The 22,336-nt window shown below is 50.0% G+C and overlaps 2 protein-coding genes across 15 annotated transcripts; one reads left to right on the top strand and one right to left on the bottom strand.

The window, feature by feature from the left end:
* The first annotated feature begins 284 nt into the window (after positions 1-284).
* TSNAXIP1 (translin associated factor X interacting protein 1) lies at positions 285-14,440 on the top strand. 9 transcript variants are annotated; one of them, XM_070388157.1, is made up of 18 exons: positions 287-569; positions 2,036-2,138; positions 3,225-3,332; positions 5,500-5,612; positions 5,745-5,868; positions 6,985-7,078; positions 7,639-7,835; positions 8,243-8,378; positions 8,809-8,978; positions 9,050-9,209; positions 9,288-9,418; positions 9,563-9,688; positions 9,845-9,997; positions 10,099-10,208; positions 10,420-10,546; positions 10,640-10,746; positions 10,956-10,980; positions 14,225-14,386. In XM_070388157.1, exons 1-18 carry the CDS (start codon positions 421-423, stop codon positions 14,264-14,266), a joined length of 2,175 nt encoding a protein of 724 aa, XP_070244258.1. In that variant the 5' UTR covers positions 287-420; the 3' UTR covers positions 14,267-14,386. The 9 variants fall into 9 exon arrangements, with proteins under 9 accessions (XP_070244259.1, XP_070244256.1, XP_070244258.1 ...); XM_070388158.1 differs by lacking the exon at positions 10,640-10,746 and having other exon boundaries at positions 285-569; positions 14,225-14,440; XM_070388155.1 differs by lacking the exon at positions 14,225-14,386 and having other exon boundaries at positions 286-569; positions 5,748-5,868; positions 10,956-11,353.
* Positions 11,360-22,229, bottom strand: CENPT (centromere protein T). 6 transcript variants are annotated; one of them, XM_070388167.1, is made up of 13 exons: positions 21,159-22,229; positions 15,943-16,033; positions 15,715-15,802; positions 15,224-15,371; positions 14,966-15,099; positions 14,823-14,859; positions 14,457-14,605; positions 13,599-13,799; positions 12,970-13,290; positions 12,615-12,705; positions 11,856-12,032; positions 11,670-11,774; positions 11,360-11,591 (listed from the first exon to the last, which is right to left on the bottom strand). In XM_070388167.1, the coding sequence occupies exons 2-13, from the start codon at positions 15,973-15,975 to the stop codon at positions 11,468-11,470; spliced, it is 1,608 nt and encodes a 535-aa protein (XP_070244268.1). In that variant the 5' UTR covers positions 15,976-16,033; positions 21,159-22,229; the 3' UTR covers positions 11,360-11,467. The 6 variants fall into 6 exon arrangements, with proteins under 6 accessions (XP_070244268.1, XP_070244264.1, XP_070244265.1 ...); XM_070388163.1 differs by lacking the exon at positions 21,159-22,229 and adding an exon at positions 17,098-17,596 and having other exon boundaries at positions 15,943-16,051; XM_070388164.1 differs by lacking the exon at positions 21,159-22,229 and adding an exon at positions 17,098-17,592.
* Between the last annotated feature and the right edge of the window lie 107 nt (positions 22,230-22,336).

The raw sequence follows: 22,336 nt of genomic DNA, 5'->3' as shown, positions 1-22,336 counted from the left end.
AGTCCCAGTCCTGCAACTCGCTTTAGACCCCGCCACGCCTCGACACATTTCGGACTCCACTTCCCATAATGCAGAGTTCTCCAGGGGCGGACCAGCTCAGGCTGGTGAGGATCTCTGGGAGATGTAGTACAAACATGCTCGGCCATAAGCCTGCTCAGCTAAGACATTGAGACACCGAAAACTACAGTTCCCGCTGGCAACGCTGCTGCGGCCTCTCAGTTCACCTCCCTCCCCCATGGCCGCTGTTTATGCCCCAGCCTCAGCTCTGGTCGCTAGGGTCATAGCCGCTGTAATGACTGACTCTGAGGAGACCTTCAGTCCCTATTCCCCGTCCGAGTACACCTTTGCTGCTTGGCTTTCCTCCCGGCGCGCGGGAGCCGGATTCGGGGGCGTGACACAATCCTGATCCTGCCCCCGCCGATGGGCTGCTGGGATCTGGTCGCCATGGTGACGGACTGTACACTACCAGAGCTTCCCAGGCCGCGGGTGCGGGCTGCCCGGCTGCCCGGCTGCCCTAGGGTCATGGATTCCCCGAACTCGCAACCCCTCAACTTCCCCACCACGTCGAGGTAGGCTTGGCGGTCTGAGGCCGGAGAGGAGGCCTTGAGTAATTCCAGAAAGAGAAAGGGTACCTGCTTCAGACCTCTGCACCTCCTGCCTCTGTCTATTGGTCTGGGGCTCCAGCCCCACTGGAACAGTGGTACAGAAACAATCTCAGATATTTGTCGGCCCAGGAAGGTGGTTACATTCTAGTAAAAGGGGAAAGTGAAAGTGAAAGTCACTCAGTCGTGTCCGACTCTTTGCGACCCCATGGACTGTATAGTCCATGGAATTCTCCAGGCCAGAATACTGGAGTGGGTAGCCTTCCCTTTCTCCAGGGGATCTTCCCAACCCAGGGGTCCAACCCAGGTCTTCCGCATTGCACGCGGATTCTTTACCAGCTGAGCCACAGGGGAAGCCCAGTAAAAGGGGAGGCGCACTTTATCATTAGCAACAGCTAGCTTTTTCGTGTTGAGCGTGCATTAAGTGTCAAGTGCTCCATACACCATATTTAACCCTCACAGCAACTCTATGAGGTGGTAATATCATCATTTTACAAACAAAGAAATAGAAATCTGAAGAGATCATGTGTTTTAGACATGTTTATAAGTCATGGAGTTGGTATTTGATCTCAGCCATGTGAGTCTCTAGATTTGCACTCTTAGCCACAGGATAAACAGCCTCTTTACCCGCTGGCTGAAGATAAAAAAGCATCTGTAAGCAGCCCAAGAACATCCCGTAGCCTCAAGGTAGCTCCTGCCTGTATTCACAGGTGCAGCATCTGGACACTGCAAATATGATAACAAGCTCCTATAGCCAGAAAAGCCACAGCCAAATAAATATTTTTTTAAAAAATAAGATTTATAAATAAATTTATAAAAAAAAAAATTTTAAAATAAATATTTTAAAAATAAAACACTAGAACTCCTCAGAGGATTATGTGTTAGAAAAAAAGAAAGAATTGTCTCCATCTTCTTGTAAGGAAACTGGGCTGAGCAAAGTTAAATTACATGCCCAAGAGGGTTCCTGTTAGAAGATAGATGTCAGCCTCTGAGTCCTATTAACTAGTAAGTAGAAGTTCAAGACTCTCACCCTGACTCTTGACTCCAGACTCTGTACTTCTTGTCCTATAGCACCTGCCTTTGGTATCACACCCCTAGAATGTGCTGGTAATGTACATACAATGATCATTAGAACCACAGATGAATGCTGAAGGAAGTGTAGGCCTGCATGGTTTTATGGGTTCCTGGTAAGGGGTGTTATACCACTGCAGGAGTACATGAGATTCCAGTGATGAGGAGAATGTGGGAAAATACTTTGAGCCCAGAATCCGGAGCTTGTTGACAGCACCTCTGGGAATCTGGAGGCAGCACTGGGAAGACCCAGAACCTGGCTTGGAGGAGAGAGGAGGCCATGTCTTGTGGTTCTGGGAAGGGTGGAAGTGCACTCCCCACTCAAGGCTCTGTCACCCACCCCTTCCTTCTCCTCTGTGCAGAGCACACCTGCGGCCTTTAGGAGTGTCCATAGATGATTCCCTCTTCACAGAAACCAAGAATACCCAGAAACGCAAGCTTTCTCAGAAACGGAAGACACTGCTGGTTAGTGGCAATGTCCTGTGGGATCTCCAAATTTTGATCCCCAGTCAGGGGTGTGTGGGTCAGAGGCCAGGCCCACCAGCCTCTGGGGTAGGAGCATGCACACTTGCCACACCTCACCTGAAAAGCCTTCCCAGACCAATCCCTGCCCACAGATAATCTTCTCTTGCAACACAGCATTCTGGAGTGGACCTCATTTCTTCATCCAGCCAATCATGTGCCAGGCGTTGTGCGTGGTGCTGGGACGGTCCCACCAGATCTGTCAGGGTCTTTTAGAACAATGACTGTATCTTTTTTGTCTTTACAGCCCTAGTGCCTGATGTAGCACTTGAGTGGCTGCTATAATGTGTGCCATAACTGCTGTGAGTAAGTGTGTGAAGGCAGTAGCAAAGAATGTTCATCCATTGTGTTGTTGGCTCTGCACTGGAAGTAGGAACTCTATCAGTCTCAGGACAGTCTCTCCCTCCATTCCTGTTCTTTGAAGTTTTTATATAGAAATGAATGCTGGGGAATTTCCTGGCAGTCCAGTGGTTAGGACTCTACACTTTCACTGCAGTGGGGAATGAGTGCCATTGCTGATTCTCCCCACAAATTTAAAAAAATGCTAAGTTAAGATTTAGGAGTTTTGTTGATATTATCATAAGATTGTTACTACTATTTAATCACCAAACAGCCATTGTCCAAAAATCACAGGTGAAAAAAACACATTTGAGCAAACTTGTAAGTCCAGCTCACCGTGGAGAATTGTGGGCTGTGGTAGTTTTCCAACACACACTTAGGTGAGTGTATCTTATGTAGAAGATGGGAACATGATCTGTACCCTTTGTGAGGCTGGGGACTTCAAACATCAAAAACCTGATGTCAGGGCGAGAAAGGGGTAGTGTGGACTCTAAGCGGAGACCAAGCGCAGCCTCATTACCGCACGATCCTGATTACTTGGGGCTGCCAGCTATTCAGTGGAAGTGGGACCCGGCTCACTCCCTTTATTTTGCTCGTCGGCAGTGATACCGTACTTAACCACCAGGGGGCGTTGCACTCTCCTGCAGTCCCTCCGACCCCCGGGGCCGCCCTTCCCGTTTTCACCTGCAGGGGGAAGCAGAGAGCACAGCTCACGGGAACACCGCCTTCCAGCCACCCGCTTACGGCTGTTTGATAACCAGACCAAGAAAGCAGCGTATGCCGGGAAAACAAAATAGGGTAACTCCGTCTTCTCTTGACAGAAACGGCAGACAGAACGCGAGATCTGGCCTCTTTTATTTTTTAAGTCTCCCAAAATAAGCTAAATTAAGCTTTATTTCTATGACTAAACTGGTTTTGTCTTCTCAGGGAATTTTCAAGGCTGGTCTCCCTTTGTTACTCTTATATTTTCTGTTCTTTTTTGTTGAAGTATGGTTACTTTACAATGTGTTAGTTTCAAGTGTACAGAAAAGTGATTCCATTATACATATATTCTTTTTCAGGTTCTTTTCCATTATAGGTTATTATTACAATTATATAGTAATTATTACCTTATAGGTTAGTAAGACAAGATATTGAGTATATTTCCCTGTGCTATACAGTAGGTCCTGTTGTTTACCAATTTTATATATAGTAGTGTGTATATGTTAATCCCCAAATCCTAATTTATCTCCCCCATGCCCACTCGGCTATCCCCTTTGGTAACTAAGTTTGTTTTCTATGTGAGTCTATGTTTTGTAAATAAGTTAACTTGTATAATTATTTTAGATTCCACATGTAATCGATATTATATTTAGCTTTCTCTGACTTGCTTCATTAATATGATACTCTCTAGGTCCATCCACATTGCTGCAAATGGCATTATTTCATTCTTTTTTATGGCTGGGTAGTATTCCACTATGTATATATGTACCACATTTTCTTTGAGCTTTAAACTCTTCACAATTCTGTCTCATCATCTCTTCCCCCTCCCATGCTATGTTTTTATTTATTCAACAAATATTTGTTGATTTCCACTGTGTGTCAGGCATTGGTGATAACAGTGGTAAGCAAGACTCTACTCTTGTTTCTGAGAGAAGATGGGGGTGTGATGATGGGAAAGAGTGGGTGTTGGGATTGAAAAAGAGTATCAGGGAGAACCCCTGAGATCCTAAATATGAATAGCCAACCTGGAGCATTCTTGACCCTGGCAAAGCATGTGTGAACATATACACCCAATAAGTAGCGTTTCTGTTTTTATTATATCATGCATCCAACTAAATCATGCTTCCCTAAATATTTATTCCACAATACTTGCTAAATGCTACTTAAGACTATGAAGAGTGTTACCACAACACTGTAAATCAACCATACTGGAATTAAGGGGCAAAAAAGACTATGAAGAGTATGAAGTGTGATGCCATCAATTCTGGAAGTACAGAGATAGGTCAACCCAAACTTCCAGAGGCTGGAGTCCTCCCTGAGACCTAGCAACTAGACTTACTATGTACTTTCCAAAATATTTCGGGAAAGAATGGATGATTGCAAGATTGAGATAAAATAGGTAGAACTAAGAATGCAAAGAAGAGCCCAAGGAGACAGGGGCAATTTCCACCCTAAGAGGGTCAGGAGCCAGCTATCATTAGTCTGGAAGGACTCCTAGAACCTGGATATGTGGGACATGGGAGGTAGGCCTGGCCTCCATCCCAGAAGAACCTGGAAGCTGGGCTCAGGGCCACAGAGCAGGCTTTAATATTGAATTCAATAATTCAATGTTTTTTTTTATTTCAAAGTAATTTATGCATTGTAGAAAATTTTGAAAAATACACAATTATAGATACAAAAGCACCCAATGGCCTATCATTACAGAATAACTGCTGATATTCTTTTGGGTTATTTCTTCCTTCTTTTCTGGTTTTTCATCTTACCTGGTTGTGCTTATTCCCTAATTTCAGGCTTTACTTAACCCTTGCTATAACCCATGTTAAGCCTCTTTGTAAATATTTCATGGCTGCACAATAGTCTTCTATTTTTAGATACGTAGGGAGTTTTCTGACTTTTTTCATAGTCATAAGTAAGGCTTTGGGGACCTTATGATAGAGCTGCCACCTCACCTCTGTGCCCTCTGCAGTGGCCAGCCCAGACCTCAGCCTCAGCTGGCCTGCTCTCCATGGGCATAGGCCCGTTCATAGCTCTTCAAAAGTGTTGCTGTTTCCCTGAGGTATTGGTGCTACCCAGGCAGTGGAAGTGTGGAGTCCTAAGCACTGGACCACCAGGGAATTCCCATAAGGACCACAGTCTTAATTGTGAACCATATTAAGACATGTGTGGGGGAGGAAAGACCCAGGAGTAGAAGGAGAAGCCTGGAAAAGAACATCAGGAAGGGGAGCAATGTTGTCATGGTAACCCCACCTGTCCCTTCTTATAGTCTGGTTCCTTCTCCATTGGTGGCCACCTGTCCCCATGGCCCAGATACATCAGTGACCAGACCATTCTGCATAATCGAAAGCCCTGTTCAGATGACTACCGGAAGCGGGCAGGGTAAGCCAGGGTCAGCCTGATGGTGGATAGACTGGGCCCAGAAACAGTACAGGGATGTGTGCTGCCACAGACCTGTGGGGCATGAGGGTCCGGCAGGGTGTCCATGGCATCTCAGCTCACCACCCCCTGCAGTAGCTTGCAGCAGCCCCTGGGCACAACCAAGCCGAGGTACCTGGAGCAGCTTGAGAACTACCTGCGCAAGGAGCTCCTCCTGCTGGACCTAAGCACAGATTCTGCCCAGGAACTAAGGCTGCAGGTCAGAACCACAGAACCCCTGCGGGGAGGCAGGGGCAGGGCTGCCAAGGAACCTTACTCACCGGGACTGGGCACTTCAGATTTTCTGCAGAGACCAGCCTTCCCCAGCTCTTTTGGGTTCCCCATTCCTGGTAAGAGAAACAGGTTCTATGACAAAGCCAGTGAGCAAGCAAAGCGACCAGGGTGGAACCAAAACTCTCCTGAGGCTTGGGCTTCTTGACCTGAGTAAGTGGCCTGGATACAGTCTCCAGTCCCTTCTGTGATCCCCAGCACCCACCTTGGGTCATTCGATATCAGTGAATGGAGCCTGAAGCCTGACAGTTGGGCAAGCAGGGGTCATAAAATGTCCACCAGCCCAGTCACACCAGCCCCAAGCTTGAGGAACTTAGCCAAGACAGAAAGAAATCTGGATGTAACCTAGATTCTGATGCATATCAGGGAAGTAATCACCCAATTCCTGCTCAAACGGAAATGATGATGGGGAACCCCACAATTCTGACTTAGTCACTGCCACAAGCATTTGCTGAGCACCATCTGTGTGCAAGCTCTGGATGGGGCCTAGATATGGCCTCATGAGCTAAAAGGAACCTCGCTAACAAGGAAGCAGAAGCTGAGAGGGCATCCAGCTTCACAGCAGTGGAGCTAGGACTCAAACTCTCAGGGTGGGTTCAGGAGTCTGTGCTCATTCCAGTAGACAATGTTGCTTCCAAAAGCTTCCGGTGTGTCCAGGTAGGACAGGAAAGCACATGTCTCATTGGAGTTTGGAATGTAAGGTTAGAGCCTAAAGTGCTGTAAACAGGGAGGGGTGTTGGTGAGAGGCCAGCTGAAGCTCAGTGAATGGAGGAGGCCGGCTGTCTGGAGAGCCAGAGAGGGGGCACAGGTAGAGAGGGGGAGGCCCTGACCCAGGTTGCCTGCCAGGTCTCCAGAGAGCAGTTTAGAGGGATGCACTCAGCTCCTGGACTGTGCGAGACCCTAGGGTGCCTGTGGCATTTATTTGAATGTGAATTGACTGGCAGCTTCACACTACAACCCTTCTAAGTTGAGCAAAGAAACACTTAGGTCCCACTGAGGGTGGCAGCTATAGGCCAGGAGATGACAGTTTCCCTTTTCTTGCCAGCCTTACAGAGAGATCTTTGAATTCTTCATAGAGGACTTCAAAACATACAAGCCATTGCTGTCCTCCATCAAGAATGCATATGAGGTGATGCTGGGTAAGACTGCAGCCTCTCTGCCTGGGCCCAGCCTGGAAGAGGCACAGAAGATCCTATTTTGATCTTCTGGGTTCTGCAGGGGTCTGGGGTACCTACAAACTGGGCTTTGAGGTCACCAAGCCTTCTTGCTTACACTCTTCCATGATAGGGCACCCCAGGGCAACTGACTACTGCCCATTCTTGGTAGCATGGTGGGGCGGTATCTGTAGGAAACAGAGCATCTTTTCTATTGAGACTGAAGCCCAGAAGGGAGTGTGTAGTTCAGGGAAGTGAGGGGGCTTCCCTCCCCAGGCTCAGGAGGTGCTGGGCATGGCACAGCTGCATAACTAAAAACTGTACAGGGGAGGCGCAGAGGTGAGACCCCGGTCCTCATCTGGACTCTGCCCTGGTTGAAAAGCAAGTGCAGGAAGTTCTTAAGCAGGGAGTATAGACTTCTTTGAATGGGAGTATAGACTTGAGTTTGCAAGGGACATAGTTGCTCACTGTAACCTCAGAACAGTGTCTGCTGGCTGTTTGTCTTCCATGGCCCCAAAGGGCCTCCCCTACCTGTCCCTGCTTAGCCCACCAGAGGGAAAAAATTCGGGCTCTGGAGCCCCTGAAGGCCAAGCTGATCACTGTGAATGAGAACTGCAACGAGAGGATCCTGGCCATGAGGGCTGAGGAGAGAGATGAAATCTCCATGCTGAAGAAAGAGAAGATGAATTTGCTAAAACTCATTGACAAGAAGAATGAGGAGAAGATCTCATTGCAGACTGAGGTGAAAAGGGAGTAATGTGGTGCCCAACTCCCTGAATTCCTGCCACCCCACCCCACGGGTGACCTTGAGGCCTTTGGCACTGGTGTGACCCCCTGGCTCTCTCTAACCTACCTGGAATAACATACAGAGCCACCACCTGATCCCAAACCCTGCTTCCACATGCTGCCCTCCTCCTTGGCCCAGCACTGCCTCAGTGTGGCCCTCAGTGCTAGCAGAGTCCTACTCCTTGGCTGCCAGACTTTCTCCACAGGTGGAAGCTTCGACACTTTGACAGGAACAACCAGTCTCCTCTCCTTCCTCCCTTTTCTGTCCCCAGGCCCTGGTAGGACCGCCCAGCACCCACCCATCCACTGTGGTGATGAGCTGTCCAGAGACAGCCCCTGACCACAGAGCCATCTCCCCAACAGGTGACCAAACTGAGGAAGAACCTGGCTGAGGAGTATCTGCACTACCTCAGTGAGAGAGATGCCCGCAAGATCCTCATTGCAGACCTGAATGAGCTACGCTACCAGCGGGAAGACATGTCACTAGCCCAGTCCCCAGGTAAGCCTGAGGTGGGTTTCTGCCCTGCTGGAGAGGAGTCTGACTCTCACCACTCACTCCCATGTATTCATTGCTCCTGATACCTGCTCATTCCATGCTCACTCCCAGTGAGAGATGTTCCTGCTGCCACCAGGGTCTGTGGATCTTCTGAGCTGGCCTGAGAATCACAGACTTGTTGTTTATGTAGGAAACAATTGCTGGCAGTTGAGACAACCTAGACTCCCCAAGGGCTGCACAGGCCTGGTACTCCACGTCTTGGGCTTCTCTATTTAAGCTCAAAGTCCTACAGTGGTAGCATGATGGAAAGACTCAGTGGTTCCCATCCTGGGAGAGCAGGAAGACCCGGGATGTGCCCTGAGGGACACTCAACCCTGTCCTGGGCTACAGGCCCCAGAGCCAGGGTGATACGAGCTGGCGGGCCTCCTGGCAGGCGTCTGGGGGGAGGACCCCGTGAAGCTAACAGTGGCTCTGAAGATGGCCCGGCAAGACCTGACCCGCACACAGATGGAACTCAACACCATGAAGGCCAACTTTGGAGATGTGGTGCCCAGGAGGGACTTTGAAATGCAGGAGAAAACCCTCAAGGAACTGCAGGAGCAGGTGCTGGTGGGCAGACAGGGTAGGGCAGGGCCACACAGGTGGGTAGCAAGGACCAATCACCCTGCCCACAGCTGGAGAGCCTGAGAGACGACTACGAAGAGGTCCGCAAGGAGCACGAGATGCTGCTGCAGTTGCACATGAGCACACTGAAGGAGCGGGACCAGTTCTACTCTGAGCTGCAGGAGATCCAGCGCACCTCCACGCCACGGCCGGACTGGTCCAAGTGTGAAGGTAATGCTGGCCCTCGGGCCCTAGGGACTGCACAAGTGTGTGGTCTGGACTCCAGCTCCCTCTCTGCAACCCCTGCAGATATGGTGGCTGGAGGACGAGATCGCTGGCACATGCTGGCTGAGGGCAAGAACAGCGACCAGCTGGTGGACGTGCTTCTGGAGGAGATTGGCGAGGGGCTGCTCAGGGAGAAAGACTTCTTCCCTGGTCTGGTAGGGTAGTCCCTGGGCTCGGGGAATAGCCAGGCCTCACTGCTGAGAAAACTTCAGGTTCCGGGGGAACAATGTGGGGCTTTGCCCTGCTTGTTGGTGGGGCTACAGCTGGGCCCAGAGACAAGCTGACATAGTTCCTTTCAGGGCTATGGGGAATCCATCCCCCCTTTCCTTCGGTTTGATGGCATTGTGGAGAACAAGAAGCCAACCAAGAAGGAAGTGGTAAAACTCCTCAAGGATGCCTGGAAGGAACGTATCACTGAGGAGCAGGTCAGATCTCTCCAGCTGTTTTAGCCTGGCATGGCTGCCTGAATCCTCCAATGGTGGAGGGTGGATGTGGACGGGGCGGTGAGGGGGCGGTATTCCCTCGAAGTGCTAGGGAACTGGGAGGAGGGCCAACCAAGCAGTCTTCCCCCTACCCTGCAGAAAGAGAAGTTCCCAGATTTCTTCTTCAGTTTCCTGGAGCGCCACTTTGGGCCTGGTGATGCCATGGCCTGGGCTTACACCATTTTTGAATATATCAAGCTCTTCCATACCAATGAAGTCATGAGTCAGTTCTATGCAGTCTTGATGGGAAAGGTAAGCTTGGGCCTGGCTCTCTACCCTTTGTCCCCAGCATAGGCCAGCTCTGTCCCTACGCCTCTAGGAAACAGTGAGATAGTCAATGCTTCCTCCCATAGAGGAAAGAGAGTGTGTACATCAAGCAGAAGCAGACCATAGCACAGCTGCTGAAGGAGATGACAAACGTTGACAGCCAGAATGAGGGGCTACTAACCATGGAGCAGTTAAGGTGAGAGACCAGTTGGGTCACCCCAAATTCTAGCCCAACATGCCCTCTGGCCTGGTTCCCAGCTGTGCAGGGGGAAGGGGAGCCTGGTGGGAAAAGGCCAGAACCCCAAGGCATGCTGCCCTTTTGAGCACTAGTAGGACTGGCAGAGGGGTGCAGTAAGATGGGTAAGCAGGCCTCTGCCAGGCCTGTCGGCCCTCATGTCTCCCTACAGTACTGTCCTCAAGAGCACCTTCCCCTTGAAGAAGGATGAGAGAATCCAGGAGTTGATGGAGGCAGGGGGCTGGCATCCCAGCAGCAGCAATGCAGACTTGCTCGACTACCGCCTGTTGTTTATGGAGGTGGGTCGGGGCCCAGGAACTTGCCCAGCCCTGACCTAGCCTCTGCCTAGACTAGCCCGTGTATCTTCACCCTGCCTTGTGGCCCCTTCCCAGGATGAGGAGGGCCAGAGCGTGCCCTTTGTGCAAAAGCTGTGGGAACAGTACGTGGTGGAAAAGGATGAATACTTAAACGAGTTAAAGCAGGAGCTGGGCCTGGAACTGTGAGTGATCCTGGGGCCCACAGGCTCATCCAGTCATAGGCAAGTCCTGCAGGCTGGCCCACGAAGTAGCACCTCTAGCCCCTGGGTCTCCCTAAGCATCAAGCTTGCTGCTGGGCCTTACATAACACTCAAGCCCAGGAGAGGGCATCTTGGGGTCTGGGTAAAGAGCAGAGGGTCAAGGTCTGTCTCTCTCTTTCTTTGCGGAACAGCAACGAGGAGGTGACCCTACCCAAGGTACGTGAGGCCCTGATGAACATTGATCCCAACCTGGACAAGCAGACCTTGAACCACTATTTGAGGCAGGCCTTCCAGCTCCCCATGACAGAAATGCCAGAGGAGGGTGAGGAAAGGGAAGAAGGCATTGTGACACAGCTCCAGACTGCACTAGAACAGCTTCAGATGAGTGACATTAGGCGTATGGGGCCTCGGGAGCAGGAACCTGCAAGCTAAGGCCACTGGGGCAGCCTAAGTGCTCCCGTGCTGCTAACCTCTGATTGTTGTTATAAAATTCTTTGTCTTAACCCATGCTATTCTCTAGGTTATGATGGGGAGTCAAGGAGAGGGGCTTGGTCCCTGCCTGGCTGTCCCAGGAAATGCATCAAAACACAGCATATTCTGTTTGTGACACTTTATTGATGCTGACGGGTGGGGAGGAAACCTAGAAGTGTATGTGGGGCCAAGCAACCCCAGGTGGGACAGGGCAGGTGTTGAGTCCTGGCTCCTACTGGGAGGGGAAGACAGAGTTGCCACTGAAGGCACAAGGGATGAGCAGCTGCCGGTACTCCAGGGGCAGGTGCCGCTCCACGAGCACATGCAGGGAGACTTGGTCAGTGACCAGGCCCTGCCTGCAGCAGAGGACAGAGAATGAGAGAATCAGTGCCAGCATTCCCACACCCAGCACCTCCCTGTTTCCATCCGCTTACCTTCGCAACAGCAGCTCCAGGTCCTCTGGCCTCACGGTCTTGCGCCCAGCATGAGCAGCAAATACCTCCAAGTCGTTACAAAGATGCTGGAAGTACTTGTCCAGGCTGCCAGGAAGGTTGGGGTAGGACAGACTGTTCATGATCTGAGGGGCTCCTCTCCCCAGCCTACAAATGTCAAGGACTCACCACTTCTCCACCATCTCCTCAGCCTTCTTCTCCATGGGCATCTTAGCATAGAAGCTAAAGAGTTTTGCGTAGTGGTTCAGTCCAGCCTTGTAGGGATCTTGACGGGGTCTGGAGCCAGGGATTCGGGGCCTGGGAGGAATCCTGGCCGAGAGATGCTTTGGGAGTTCTGAAGGTAACCTGGAGACAAGAAGTGAACAGAGTTAAGCTAAATGCTCCCTTAAGAGGCCCCTAATCAAAGATAAATCTTGCTGGCTCCTGCCAAGATTGGGGTCCTTGTGCTCCTTGGCCAGCCTCGGCCTACAGTTCCAACCAATTCTGGTGGGCAATGGAGATGTGGGGCTATGTAGAAGCCTGGTCTTTCCCTGGGGCCCTGATGCTTCATAAACTGGACACAATGTCCCTGTCTCACCTCATCATACAAACCACTACTTGCTCAGGCCCATGATCCTCAGGCTTTAGCATAGACACTCCCCCAGCTATTGCTGCCTGTCCCATTCTGCTAATCCTCCTCCAGGAAGCCTCCTCTGACTACTTATTAGCCCAGGTACTTCCCCCTGGCCAGGCTCTTCTATGCCCCTGCAAGCAGCATGGGATGACAGATGTGCTCTCAGTGAGCCCTGCCCAGCCCACCTCAGGGTGCTCTACTGGGTAACATCTGCATACCTATAGGAAGAGTAATAACCCTATGGTGCCCAATGCCAACTTCAGTGCCTGTCCCCTTCTAAGAGGCCCGTGTGGAACAGGGTCATGGGCTCTTACACTGCAGTGCTTGGTGGTGGAGCCGGCTCAGGAAACTGAAGTCGCCTGGTCCGAAGGAACTCTGGAGTGCTGGGGGGCAATTCTGGACTTGCTGCAGAGGAAGCACAGGGTTATAGGAGGCTCAGGCCTGACCATCTCACCCAACCTTGAAGGCCCGCAGCTCCTTTATCCTGTTCTTTGATGGTTCCAACTAGCTCCGGCCAAGCAAGGTGCCCTTCACAGAGTTTCCCTGGCCCAAGACTACCTGTGCCCAGAAACACAAGCCAGGTTAAGTCCCTCCTCCGAGGCCAGGAACACAGCTGTTACTTACCCACCCACTCCCTGATCCCTACACTGGGCCCTGTACCCAACCTACCAGAGGTGTCTTCATCCTCTGAAGATCCTTCTGGCTCCTTGGCCTCAATAGCCCCCAAGGATCCTGCTGCTGCGGCCACCTCTGTGTGTCCTTCAGGCTCTTCTGCCCTGGCAGATCCTTGTTCTTCTGCTGCCTTCTCCACTTCCCTCACACTCATGCTTTCTTCCATACTTTCCTCTGCTTCCTCACCTACTCCATTCTGTAGGGGCTCTATGCCATCTTCTCCAGAGACACTGCTGGTGTTTGGCAAGCCCATAGCAATGGCTTCAACCTCCTCCATCTTTCTTGCCAGAAGCTGGGCTGGTTTTCCAGGACCTGAGTCTAGGGGACAGAATACACACTAGAGAAGCAGTAGGCCAGGGCTGTAGCTCTGAGAAGGTAAAGATGGAGTAGTAAAACCCAGCCTAGCCCATCAAGGAGGGAAGAAGGCCAGAGGCGGCACCAGGGTACTGGTTTGGAGTGTCCTGGCCCAACACTGACTTTGCTATTGGATGAACGGATCAAGAGCCCTCTAAAGGGACTTGGGGGAGGGGGAAGGGCACACCTATGGGCCTGAGGAGGAAAAACCACCAATGCCAATTCTTGCTCGAGCTAGGCTTGACTCCAGGTCGCATGCCCCACATACTCACAGCTGTTCTGAAGTCCATGCCCGCTGCTCCGTGTCCTGCGACTGGCAGCCCCCTCCACTTCTTTGGCCCCAGAGGGAGAGGGACAAGGCAGGGAGTGGTGGACACTGGGGGAATGGCCAGCCAAGGGCTGAGAGAAGGGCTGGGTGTCCTCCAACACTGTGTCCATTGGCACAGTAGCAACAGGGGTTCTGTGGCTCTCACCTGGAAATCAAAGGCCAGGTGGCACTCAGAATTTTGCCCACCTGCTGCTACCCAGTCACCAGGGCCTAAGTAGTAGGTCTATGGGTCTGCCCAAGTGGCCCTCAGAAAGAGAAGACTACCTAGCACTCAGCTTAATCTCTCTTCCACAGCTCTCCTTGCTTACCTCCCTGCTCCTCAGCCTGGCATCCCCAGGCTCCAGAGCTTGCCCCACTCAAACTGCTCACCCATGCCTCCATTCTCCACTTCTTTCTCAGGTCCCTCTGCCAGAAACCCTTCTCTTGCCGTGATGAACTTCATTTGTTTTCTAGAATCAGGCTCCCAGGTCAGCTCTGGCTGACCAACTCATCCTGAAACTTAGCCCTTTTCAATCTTTCAATAAGCTCCAGCCACCATATCACACCCCTTTCCTACCCTGACTCCTGTAGCTCTTCAAGGATACAAGGTTCTGGAAGATACTGAGGGACTAAGACTGGATCCACAAGATAAGAGGCAACTTGTGGAAAGAAACCAGGAAGTCCTCATAGACCTACTGGCCAGGACTGCTCACCATTCCTGACACAAAGGAGAGAGAAGCAACCCTGGACCCAACAGCACCTCCCATCAATCATGGGGTGGAAGCTTTCCCCATCGACTAGAAGAGGAAAATCTCAACCTTACCTGGAGGAGCCACCGTCAGGGAAGTATCTCGCAGATCCTGCAAAAATGTACCCACATCTACCACTCGGCGAGTAGGAGGTCTACGAGCCAAACCAGGCCTCTTCACTGATTGTGGCTGGAGAGGCATGGCAAAGGTCAAGTTGAGAGAGCTGATGGGAGGGGTAAGGCACAAAGGAAAGTCAGGTACCTGAGGCCTAACCCCCTTCCCCCACCCCAGAAATTCCCCCAGCTCCCCTGGTGGTCTCATCTCTTAGAACAGCCACCATGCTGTGAGCATGGAGGAGTATGGTCAGATTCCCTCCTAGTCAGCACCTCCTTTCCCAAGCCTCTCTTCCACCAATTCCCAGAATAAATAGGCAACAGCACCTGGTGAGGGAAGAGGCATCAGCATTCTCACGAGGCTCTACAGAAGATGTAAAAAGAAACCATAAGTCATCAGGCCTCTCAGGCCTCCTCAGTCTCTCCAGAGGACAGAGGAGGGTGGCCACAGGTGTTGTCCAGGACCTCACCTTGGGAAAGATGCCCCCAGTCCATTCCTTGCTGAAACTCTGACAACCTCAGCCTCTGCTTCCTTCTGCCAGGAGCCAGCAGACCTGGAGCCAGGGTTGTGGGGGGCTCAAGTTCAGGAAGTTGCAGCTCCAGACTACAAGGATGGAGCTTATCTCAGACAGAGTAGGACACCCAATTCTGGCTCTTGGGGCCCCCCAAGAGACTCCTTGACCAATAATGCCCCCAACAGCCCAGTCCAAGGGGGGAATTTACTGTACCTGCCCCGACTGCTTTTCCGTCTGGAAGGCTGGACCACCTGTGGTGATGGCACCAGCTTCACCACAGCCTCTGGCATTACAATGGAAGATTCTGGAGCTATAGAAATAGCAAGGAGAGGACTTCCCAGGTGATGCAGTGGGTAAGAATCTGCCTGCCAATGCAGGGGACACAGGTTTGTTCTCTGGTCGGGAAGATTCCACATGCTGTGCAGCAACTAACCCTGAGTGGCACAACTACTGAAGCCCATGCACCCTAGAGCCTGTGCTCTGCAGTAAGAGAAGCCACTGCAATGAGAAACCCACGCACTGCAATGAAGAGTAGCCTGCACTTGCTGCAACTAGAGAAAGCCCACACACAGCAACAAAGACTCATTGCAACCAAAAATAAAGAAATAGCAAAGAGAGCATGAAGCTGACAGGGCAGGCTACCCTAAATGAGGGATACCATGGGGCTGGAGCCTGACTCTTACTGCAGGCCAGTGCTTGCTCACCAGTTAGTATGATGTTCTTCAACAGAGTCCGGGGTGTCTGTTCCTCCAGGTGTCCACTGGCTTGAACACGGGCCAATCTGTCAACAGACTTTGGGGAAAAGCACCAAGCAATCAGTCTGTTCTTTTGCCTTGAGAGTCCCTCCACGTGGGCTCCAGAGCAGAGCTAGAACTCAAGGGTCCCCTGAAGGCAACCAGAGCCCTATAATGGTCAGTGGGTAGGGCACTTACCGTGGCTGTATGAGAACGACGCCTGGCAGTCATCTTTGTTTGACTCCTCTGCCTCCTAGAGGAAGGTGTTTCAAGCAGGTCTCTCTGGGCACTGTGTAAAGACCAGCAACTGTGAGAATCATGTAGGAAAGGGGAACAAGAGGAATTAGAGACGTATCTTCATCTGGGATCCTGGCTGAAGTCTTCTACCCTCAGGGACAGGGACCCAGAAACCACTTGCCCCTCCCATAGCCGTGTTCCCAGTCCTGTGTCAACAGGGTTGTGGATAAAAGGGAGCCAGAGAAGAATGGGAAGAGAAAGGAAATATGACGACCCAGCCAGAGAGAAGGGCTGAGGAAAACTTCACAGAGGTGACTTTGGCAGAATCAGGGGTTAACCACACTGATAAGCGGAACAACTGGAAAAGTATCCGTTCTAGACATTAAAACAAACTAAGGATATTTAAAAAATGTTTTAAACCTCTTAAGTACTCTTCAAGGTCGGACAGCAACCTCCACATGGGTCACTCTAGCCCTAGTTTTTCCAGTCCAATCTCCTCTCAGATTCCAGAACTACATAAATGTTTCTATGGCATAACTCCCACCTCGTCACTCATAGGTGTAAAACCTATAGTGAATGGCTTCTCATTGTCTATAAAAGAACTGCAGCGCCCCAGAATGTCAGCAGACACCATCTTCCACACCTTCTGCACCATGAGCTCACCACCGCCCTCAGCCACTGACACTCCCACCACGTCCGGCCAAATTCCCTGCTCCCTAGCAAAGCATCGTTCCAGTTCCTGCCTCCCGACTGCTACTCAGGCTGTTCTCTCCAATTCCTTCCCCATCTTTCAGCTGGGAACGAACCGCCTGGGAGGCAGTTCAGGGCAGATGCCTGGACAAGTCTGGAAAACTGGCCTAGAGAACAGAGCAGAAGACCAGGTTCTGAGCTTCCAAAAGCGGCCCCCCCAGTGATGCTGTCCTGAGTGGCCTGGAGGCTCAGGGGTTGGGGCACAAACATATGACCCGAGTCCAGGGGGGAGAAAGGAGCCTGGTCTGAGTCCTGGGCTCTGCTCTTCTCCGGAACTCAAGTTTCCCTCTCCAAACTGAGTCAGCGCGGGACCCCATCTCGCAGGGCCTGTGGTTGCTCTTGTGCTGGCGCAGCGCCCTCACATACCCAGACCGAGTACTCCGAGCTCGCCGCGGTGTGCGCGGGACCGCTGTATCCAGCACCTGCCGTAGCAGTGTGCGTGTCGTGGGCTCGCTGTCAGGGCTGAAGTTGTAGGCCATGGCCTCATTGCCCACTTTCCCAACGGCTTGAATATCCACAGCCGTCTCCTTCCCGCCGCCTCATTTAAGCCAACTATCGCGATGCTTCCGAATTAGGTCAACTCTCGTAAGGCAGCCGCACAGCCCCATGGGAATTGCAGTTCTAGTGCTGCAGCGGCCTTCTCTCGGTGTGTACAATGGTGGCTGCAAACTGGTTTTGCAGGCATCCTTACCTTGTGTGTTGTGTTCAATTGCTCAGTCGTGTCCGACTCTTAGCGACCCTGTGGACTGTAGGCCGCCAGACTCCTCTGCCCGTAGAATTTTCCTGACAAAAATACTGGCTGCTGCTGCTGCTAGGTCGCTTCAGTCGTGTCCGACTCTGTGCGACCCCATAGACAGCAGCCTACCAGGCTCCCCTGTCCTTGGGATTCTCCAGGCAAGAACACTGGAGTGGGTTGCCATTTCCTTCTCCGATGCATTAAAGTGAAAAGTGAAAGTGAAGTCGCTCAGTTGTGTCCGACTCTAGCAACCCCATGGACGGCAGCCCACCAGGCTCCTCCGTCCATGGGATTTTCCAGGCAAAAGTACGGTTGCAATTTCCTCCTCCAGTGTTCTTGCCTGGAGAATCCCAGGGACCGGGGAGCCTGGTGGGCTGCCGTGTATGGGGTCGCACAGAGTCGGACAAGACTGAAGCGACTTAGCAGCAGCAGCAGCAGCCTACAGCGGATCTTCCCAACCCAGGGATCGAACCTTCATCTCCTGTATCTCCTGCACTGCAGGCAGATTCCTTCCCACTAAGCCACTGGGGAAGAAGCCCCATTCTTAAACCTGGGCAAATATACACAACCATTCAAAACCTCGGTTTCCTTACCTGTAAAGGAGGGTGATACCCACCTAATAAGGGTATGTGTGTAATGACTCAAAGAGATAATGTTTAACTCAGGATCTGACATATAATAAGCCAGGCCACAAAAAAAAAAAAAAAAAATAGCAGCTACTATTGTTAGAATGTCTCTCACTCTCATCTCCCTCTCTGAAGATGAGGAGAGACACATTTGGGCCACTAAAAAGTTCCTGTATTCTATATGTGATCTGGTCAAATTTGCATTTGCTGACCAATGTGTCTGTATCTATCACAATAGATCAGTTTTCAGGCTAGGAGGCTAGTGAGCTGTTTGTGATCCAGCAGAGATGTTAAAATTTCCAAACACAAGCAATTTCGAGATGAATTCCGGCTCTCAAAAGTTCTGTTAATATTGGAGACTCCGTTACCATATTTTCACCAATTGATAGCCCCATTGCTCACCTTTCTTAAGTTTTAGTGGGAACTGAAGTAGAACTTGAGTAATGCATTTCCTGTGGAGTTTTCCTTCATGATCCTAAATTGAGTGTGAAGTATCAGATACTAGAAACAGGCATGGCACATTTGTGTTTGTGTTTAAACATAGATTAAAGAAAATATAAGATTTTTGCATCTCAAAAATTAAAAAAAAATATTTTTGCGTCTCAAAATAAGAGAACTGCGGAGGAAAATCATATCAATATCCCTGTGAAGGAAAGCTACACGGCTCAAAATAGCCTGGAGTTAAAACTCCCCTCCAGGTCCTCCCCACCATTCTATACAGAATAAAGAACTTTTTCCCCCGAAGAAAGGAATGGGCATTAAGATTGATTACGTTCAGCTCCCAGCCGATGCCAGTCTCCGGCCGGTCTCAGGAATTCCTTACCCCAGTTGTTGAAAGCTAACTAATTAAAAATAATCATGAGGAAAAACAGGACCCCCTCAAAATGATGTATCTCAACATATATATGTTTTCATATATACCTACTCTCTTCTTGACTTAGCACAGCAGCCAACTAATGGGACTGCTGCCCCTTCTCGCCTCATTAAAGGTGAATTAAAGGTGATCTGTTCCTGTAAAGTGCCGGTTTTGTTTTTTTTTCCGAACCTCACCTTCTCTAATTCCCTTACCTTGCACCCTGTCATTTAGATCTGACCTCTATGATGGCTTCCCTTGTGGCTCAGCCAGTAAAGAATCCACCTGCAATGCAGGAGACCTGGGTTCAATCCCTGGGCTGGGAAGATCCCCTGCAGAAGGGAAAGGCTACCCACTCCAGTATTCTGGCCTGGAGAATTCCATGGACTACAGTCCATGGGGTCACAAAGAGTTGGACACAACTGAGCAACTTTCACTTTCACTTTCTGTGTTACCTGACTTAATTCACTAGCCCTTTGCAGGCACTTTTCCACCATCACTATCAACCTAAGTACATTTATTTATTATTTATAAAGTCTTGAACTGGATGATACACATGTTTTTCACATAAAAACCTTTTCAAAACAATTTGAGAACAAGCTTACTTTAGCATAATATTGTTTCCATAGATTGTCCTGTGTTTCCATGATTGATTAAACTTTATACTTGTGTGTGTGTGTTAGTTGCTCAGTCGTGTTGGGCTCTTTGTGACCCCATGGGATGTAGTCCACCAGGCTCCTCTGTCCATGGGATTTCCCAGGCAAGAATACTATAGTGGGTTGCTATTTCCTTTTCCAGAGGATCTTCCTGACCCAGGAATCGAACCGGGGTTTCCTGCATTGCAGGCAGACTCTTTACCATCTGAGCCACGAGGGAAACCTTGTGGCTTTATATTACTTGTCAAAAAAGAAAAAGGGGGAATTCTCTGGCAATTCAATGGTTAGGACTCTGTGCTCTCATTGCTGAGGGCCTAGGTTTAATCCCTGTTTCAGGAACTGAAATCCCACAAGCAATGTGGCACGGCCAAAAAACAAACAAACAAACAAAAAACCCCAAAACTAACAGACAAAAGAACTAGGTTCATGGGACCAGACCACATGAGGTCTTCACGTGACCTCACAGGTTCTGCAAAGGAGTCTGAATAATCTTCCAAATGCCAACAGGCCACTGGAGGGATTTAAGCAGATGTATTACATAATCATATTTTCTCTGGCAATGATGTAAAGAACAGATTGCAAGGGAGGCAAGATTGGAAGTAGGGAGACATGTGACAAAAGTTCTTGCCTTTCTCCAGAGGTGACAAGATAAAAGGTGGCCAGGGCAGTGAGGGTAGAGAGAAAACCATGCATTGCATTCCAGGTATTTTTTTCAGTGTAGAATACTATGTAGATTAGAAGTCATTTTATGTACTAGAAGGTAGAGTTCTATAAAGCATAATCTTCAATGTTCTGTACACAAAGAAATGACATCAATTTGACCTCTCACCAACTTTTTTTGAGTAAGGTATGTCTTGAGACTGGTAGGAGTAGAACCATATTGGTAACTGTATGACAATGAAAATATATAACAATACAATGATCTTTTGCTGAGTTTTATCTCTACCGCACACATTTTATAGACATTCAAACATATAACAAAGTGTGTATTCATGTTTTAATAGTATAAATGATTCACCCAAATGAATGCACATGTTTCAGCATGAGCTACACATACTATAGAATGCATTTCTGAATCTAAATTGGTTCAAGCCGTGGACCTCAATAGCATTGGCCAGGAGGGATGGTTCTGTGGAACCCACACAAATAACAAAGGATCACACTGGTCGTAAACAGAAATGTAAACAGGTAATGTTTGGGTGTTGGGACCAGAAAAATAGGTCTTCCCACTTCCCGCACTGTCCTGTATGCTTCTAGAACATTTTATGTATGGGTTTGTTTTACAATAAATAACAAACTTAAAAAAAAAAAATAACAGTTGTAGTGCTATTGTTCTCTTCTGCAGTTAACTTGGAGCGCTATTGTTCTTTTTAAAAGGCCCGATCTATTTTTTTTATATCAAATAATTAGAAATAACGTATACTAGGCTTTGAATGACTACCTGTGGTTTGTAATCAGAAGAGCACAAAATGAGGAGGGAGAGTCAGGAGAAAGGGAGAAGAAGGGCAAGAAGTAGGAGGAACGGGGTACTCAGCAAAGGAGGAGGGCTAGCTTACAGTTAATTCTTCTGAACAAGAGCCTGCTTCCTTGGTTTTCCAGTCTCTCTTGCCCTTTAGAACACTTTCCCCAGAGAAGTCGAGGGAATCGGTAGGTAACTTGTTACAATACAAATCTTGTCCATCCTTTCGTTTCACACCCTTCCAACAGTTCGCAGTCGCTGTCATAATAAAACCACAAATCTTTTAAGGTGGCCTGGTTTGGTTATCTTTCGGAGCTTCTGCCGTTCTGTCTCTTTAAGGGCGGAGCCTAGCTCCTGCTTGCCTCAGGGCGTTACATACTGGCGCCCAGGGAAAGAACCAGCTGCTCCTAGCTACCCAAGCTTTCGTGGATGTTTACGTTTTTGGTTTTGTTTTTTACGTTACACAACTTTGGGGGTCGTAGTTCCGGGAACAGGGATGCGACACGTGCCCTATGCAGTGGAAGCTGAGTCTTAAACACTGGACCACCAGAGAAGTCCCTTATGGATTTTTTTCTTCTGGGGCCTCCGCCTCCGAATTTTTCCTCTCGTGTTCTTTTTTTTTGGAGTGTTTATTTCTGTGATTAGACATCCATTAGCGTGCATTCACATCTATTATCCAAGTCCGACCCTCAGTCCCTCTATAGTCGTGTCGGGTCGACTTGGTTCCTACATGATTTCCAACTCCGTGCACTGTGTTCCGCACACAGTAGGCACCCAGTGATTGACTATATGTGATCATTGGTCAGTAAGTGAGTCAACGCAAGCAGCGTCAAAGTCGGTGGGAGTTTCCAATGCAGACAAAGACGCTCCTGAGGCCCCGGTGGGAGGCTAAGGCCCTGCCTCCCCTCCCCCGCAGGAATGCCGCGAACAGAGCGGCTCTGGGTTGTGGGACCGCTTCCGGCGTACAGCACAACCTAATCCGAATCCTGATCAGCTTGCAACCCGACCTTTCCCTTAGGCGGCGCTCCAGGCCGCAGCCGCCAAGTTTAGCGCAAGGCATTGCGGGATTTGTAGTTTCGCTGGGCACACGCCCAGAGCGCATGCGCACTGGAGAGGCGCGCACCGCCCAACCCACTTCAGGATTCCAGGTCCTTGCGAAGGGCTCTCCAAGCGACAGAGCTCCAACCGAATACGCCTCTCTAGTCCGCCGAGGGTGAGCCGAGTAGGGGAAGAGTCCTCTCTACGTGGCTCGTCGCCGTGCACTGGAAAGCGACC

The sequence above is a fragment of the Bos mutus genome, chromosome 18 (genome assembly GCF_027580195.1).
Source record: "Bos mutus isolate GX-2022 chromosome 18, NWIPB_WYAK_1.1, whole genome shotgun sequence".
In the NCBI taxonomy this organism is placed as follows: domain Eukaryota; kingdom Metazoa; phylum Chordata; class Mammalia; order Artiodactyla; family Bovidae; genus Bos; species Bos mutus.
Note: the sequence above shows the minus strand (reverse complement) of the source record. Positions and strands in the feature narration are given on the sequence as shown.

What these genes read in the sequence shown, in the direction of transcription:
- TSNAXIP1 (XM_070388154.1), top strand. Translation starts at nt 421, where the DNA reads ATGGGCTGCTGGGATCTGGTCGCCATGGTGACGGACTGTACACTACCA. An exon ending in CCCAGGAACTAAGGCTGCAG is followed by an intron (nt 5,869 to 6,984) that starts GTCAGAACCACA and finishes TTTTCTTGCCAG; the next exon opens with CCTTACAGAGAGATCTTTGA. An exon ending in TGCATATGAGGTGATGCTGG is followed by an intron (nt 7,079 to 7,638) that starts GTAAGACTGCAG and finishes GTCCCTGCTTAG; the next exon opens with CCCACCAGAGGGAAAAAATT.
- CENPT (XM_070388163.1), bottom strand. Translation starts at nt 17,210, where the DNA reads ATGGCCTACAACTTCAGCCCTGACAGCGAGCCCACGACACGCACACTG. An exon ending in GAAGAACATCATACTAACTG is followed by an intron (nt 15,372 to 15,714) that starts GTGAGCAAGCAC and finishes ATTGGCAGGCAG; the next exon opens with ATTCTTACCCACTGCATCAC. An exon ending in CTGGAGCTGCTGTTGCGAAG is followed by an intron (nt 11,592 to 11,669) that starts GTAAGCGGATGG and finishes CCTCTGCTGCAG; the next exon opens with GCAGGGCCTGGTCACTGACC.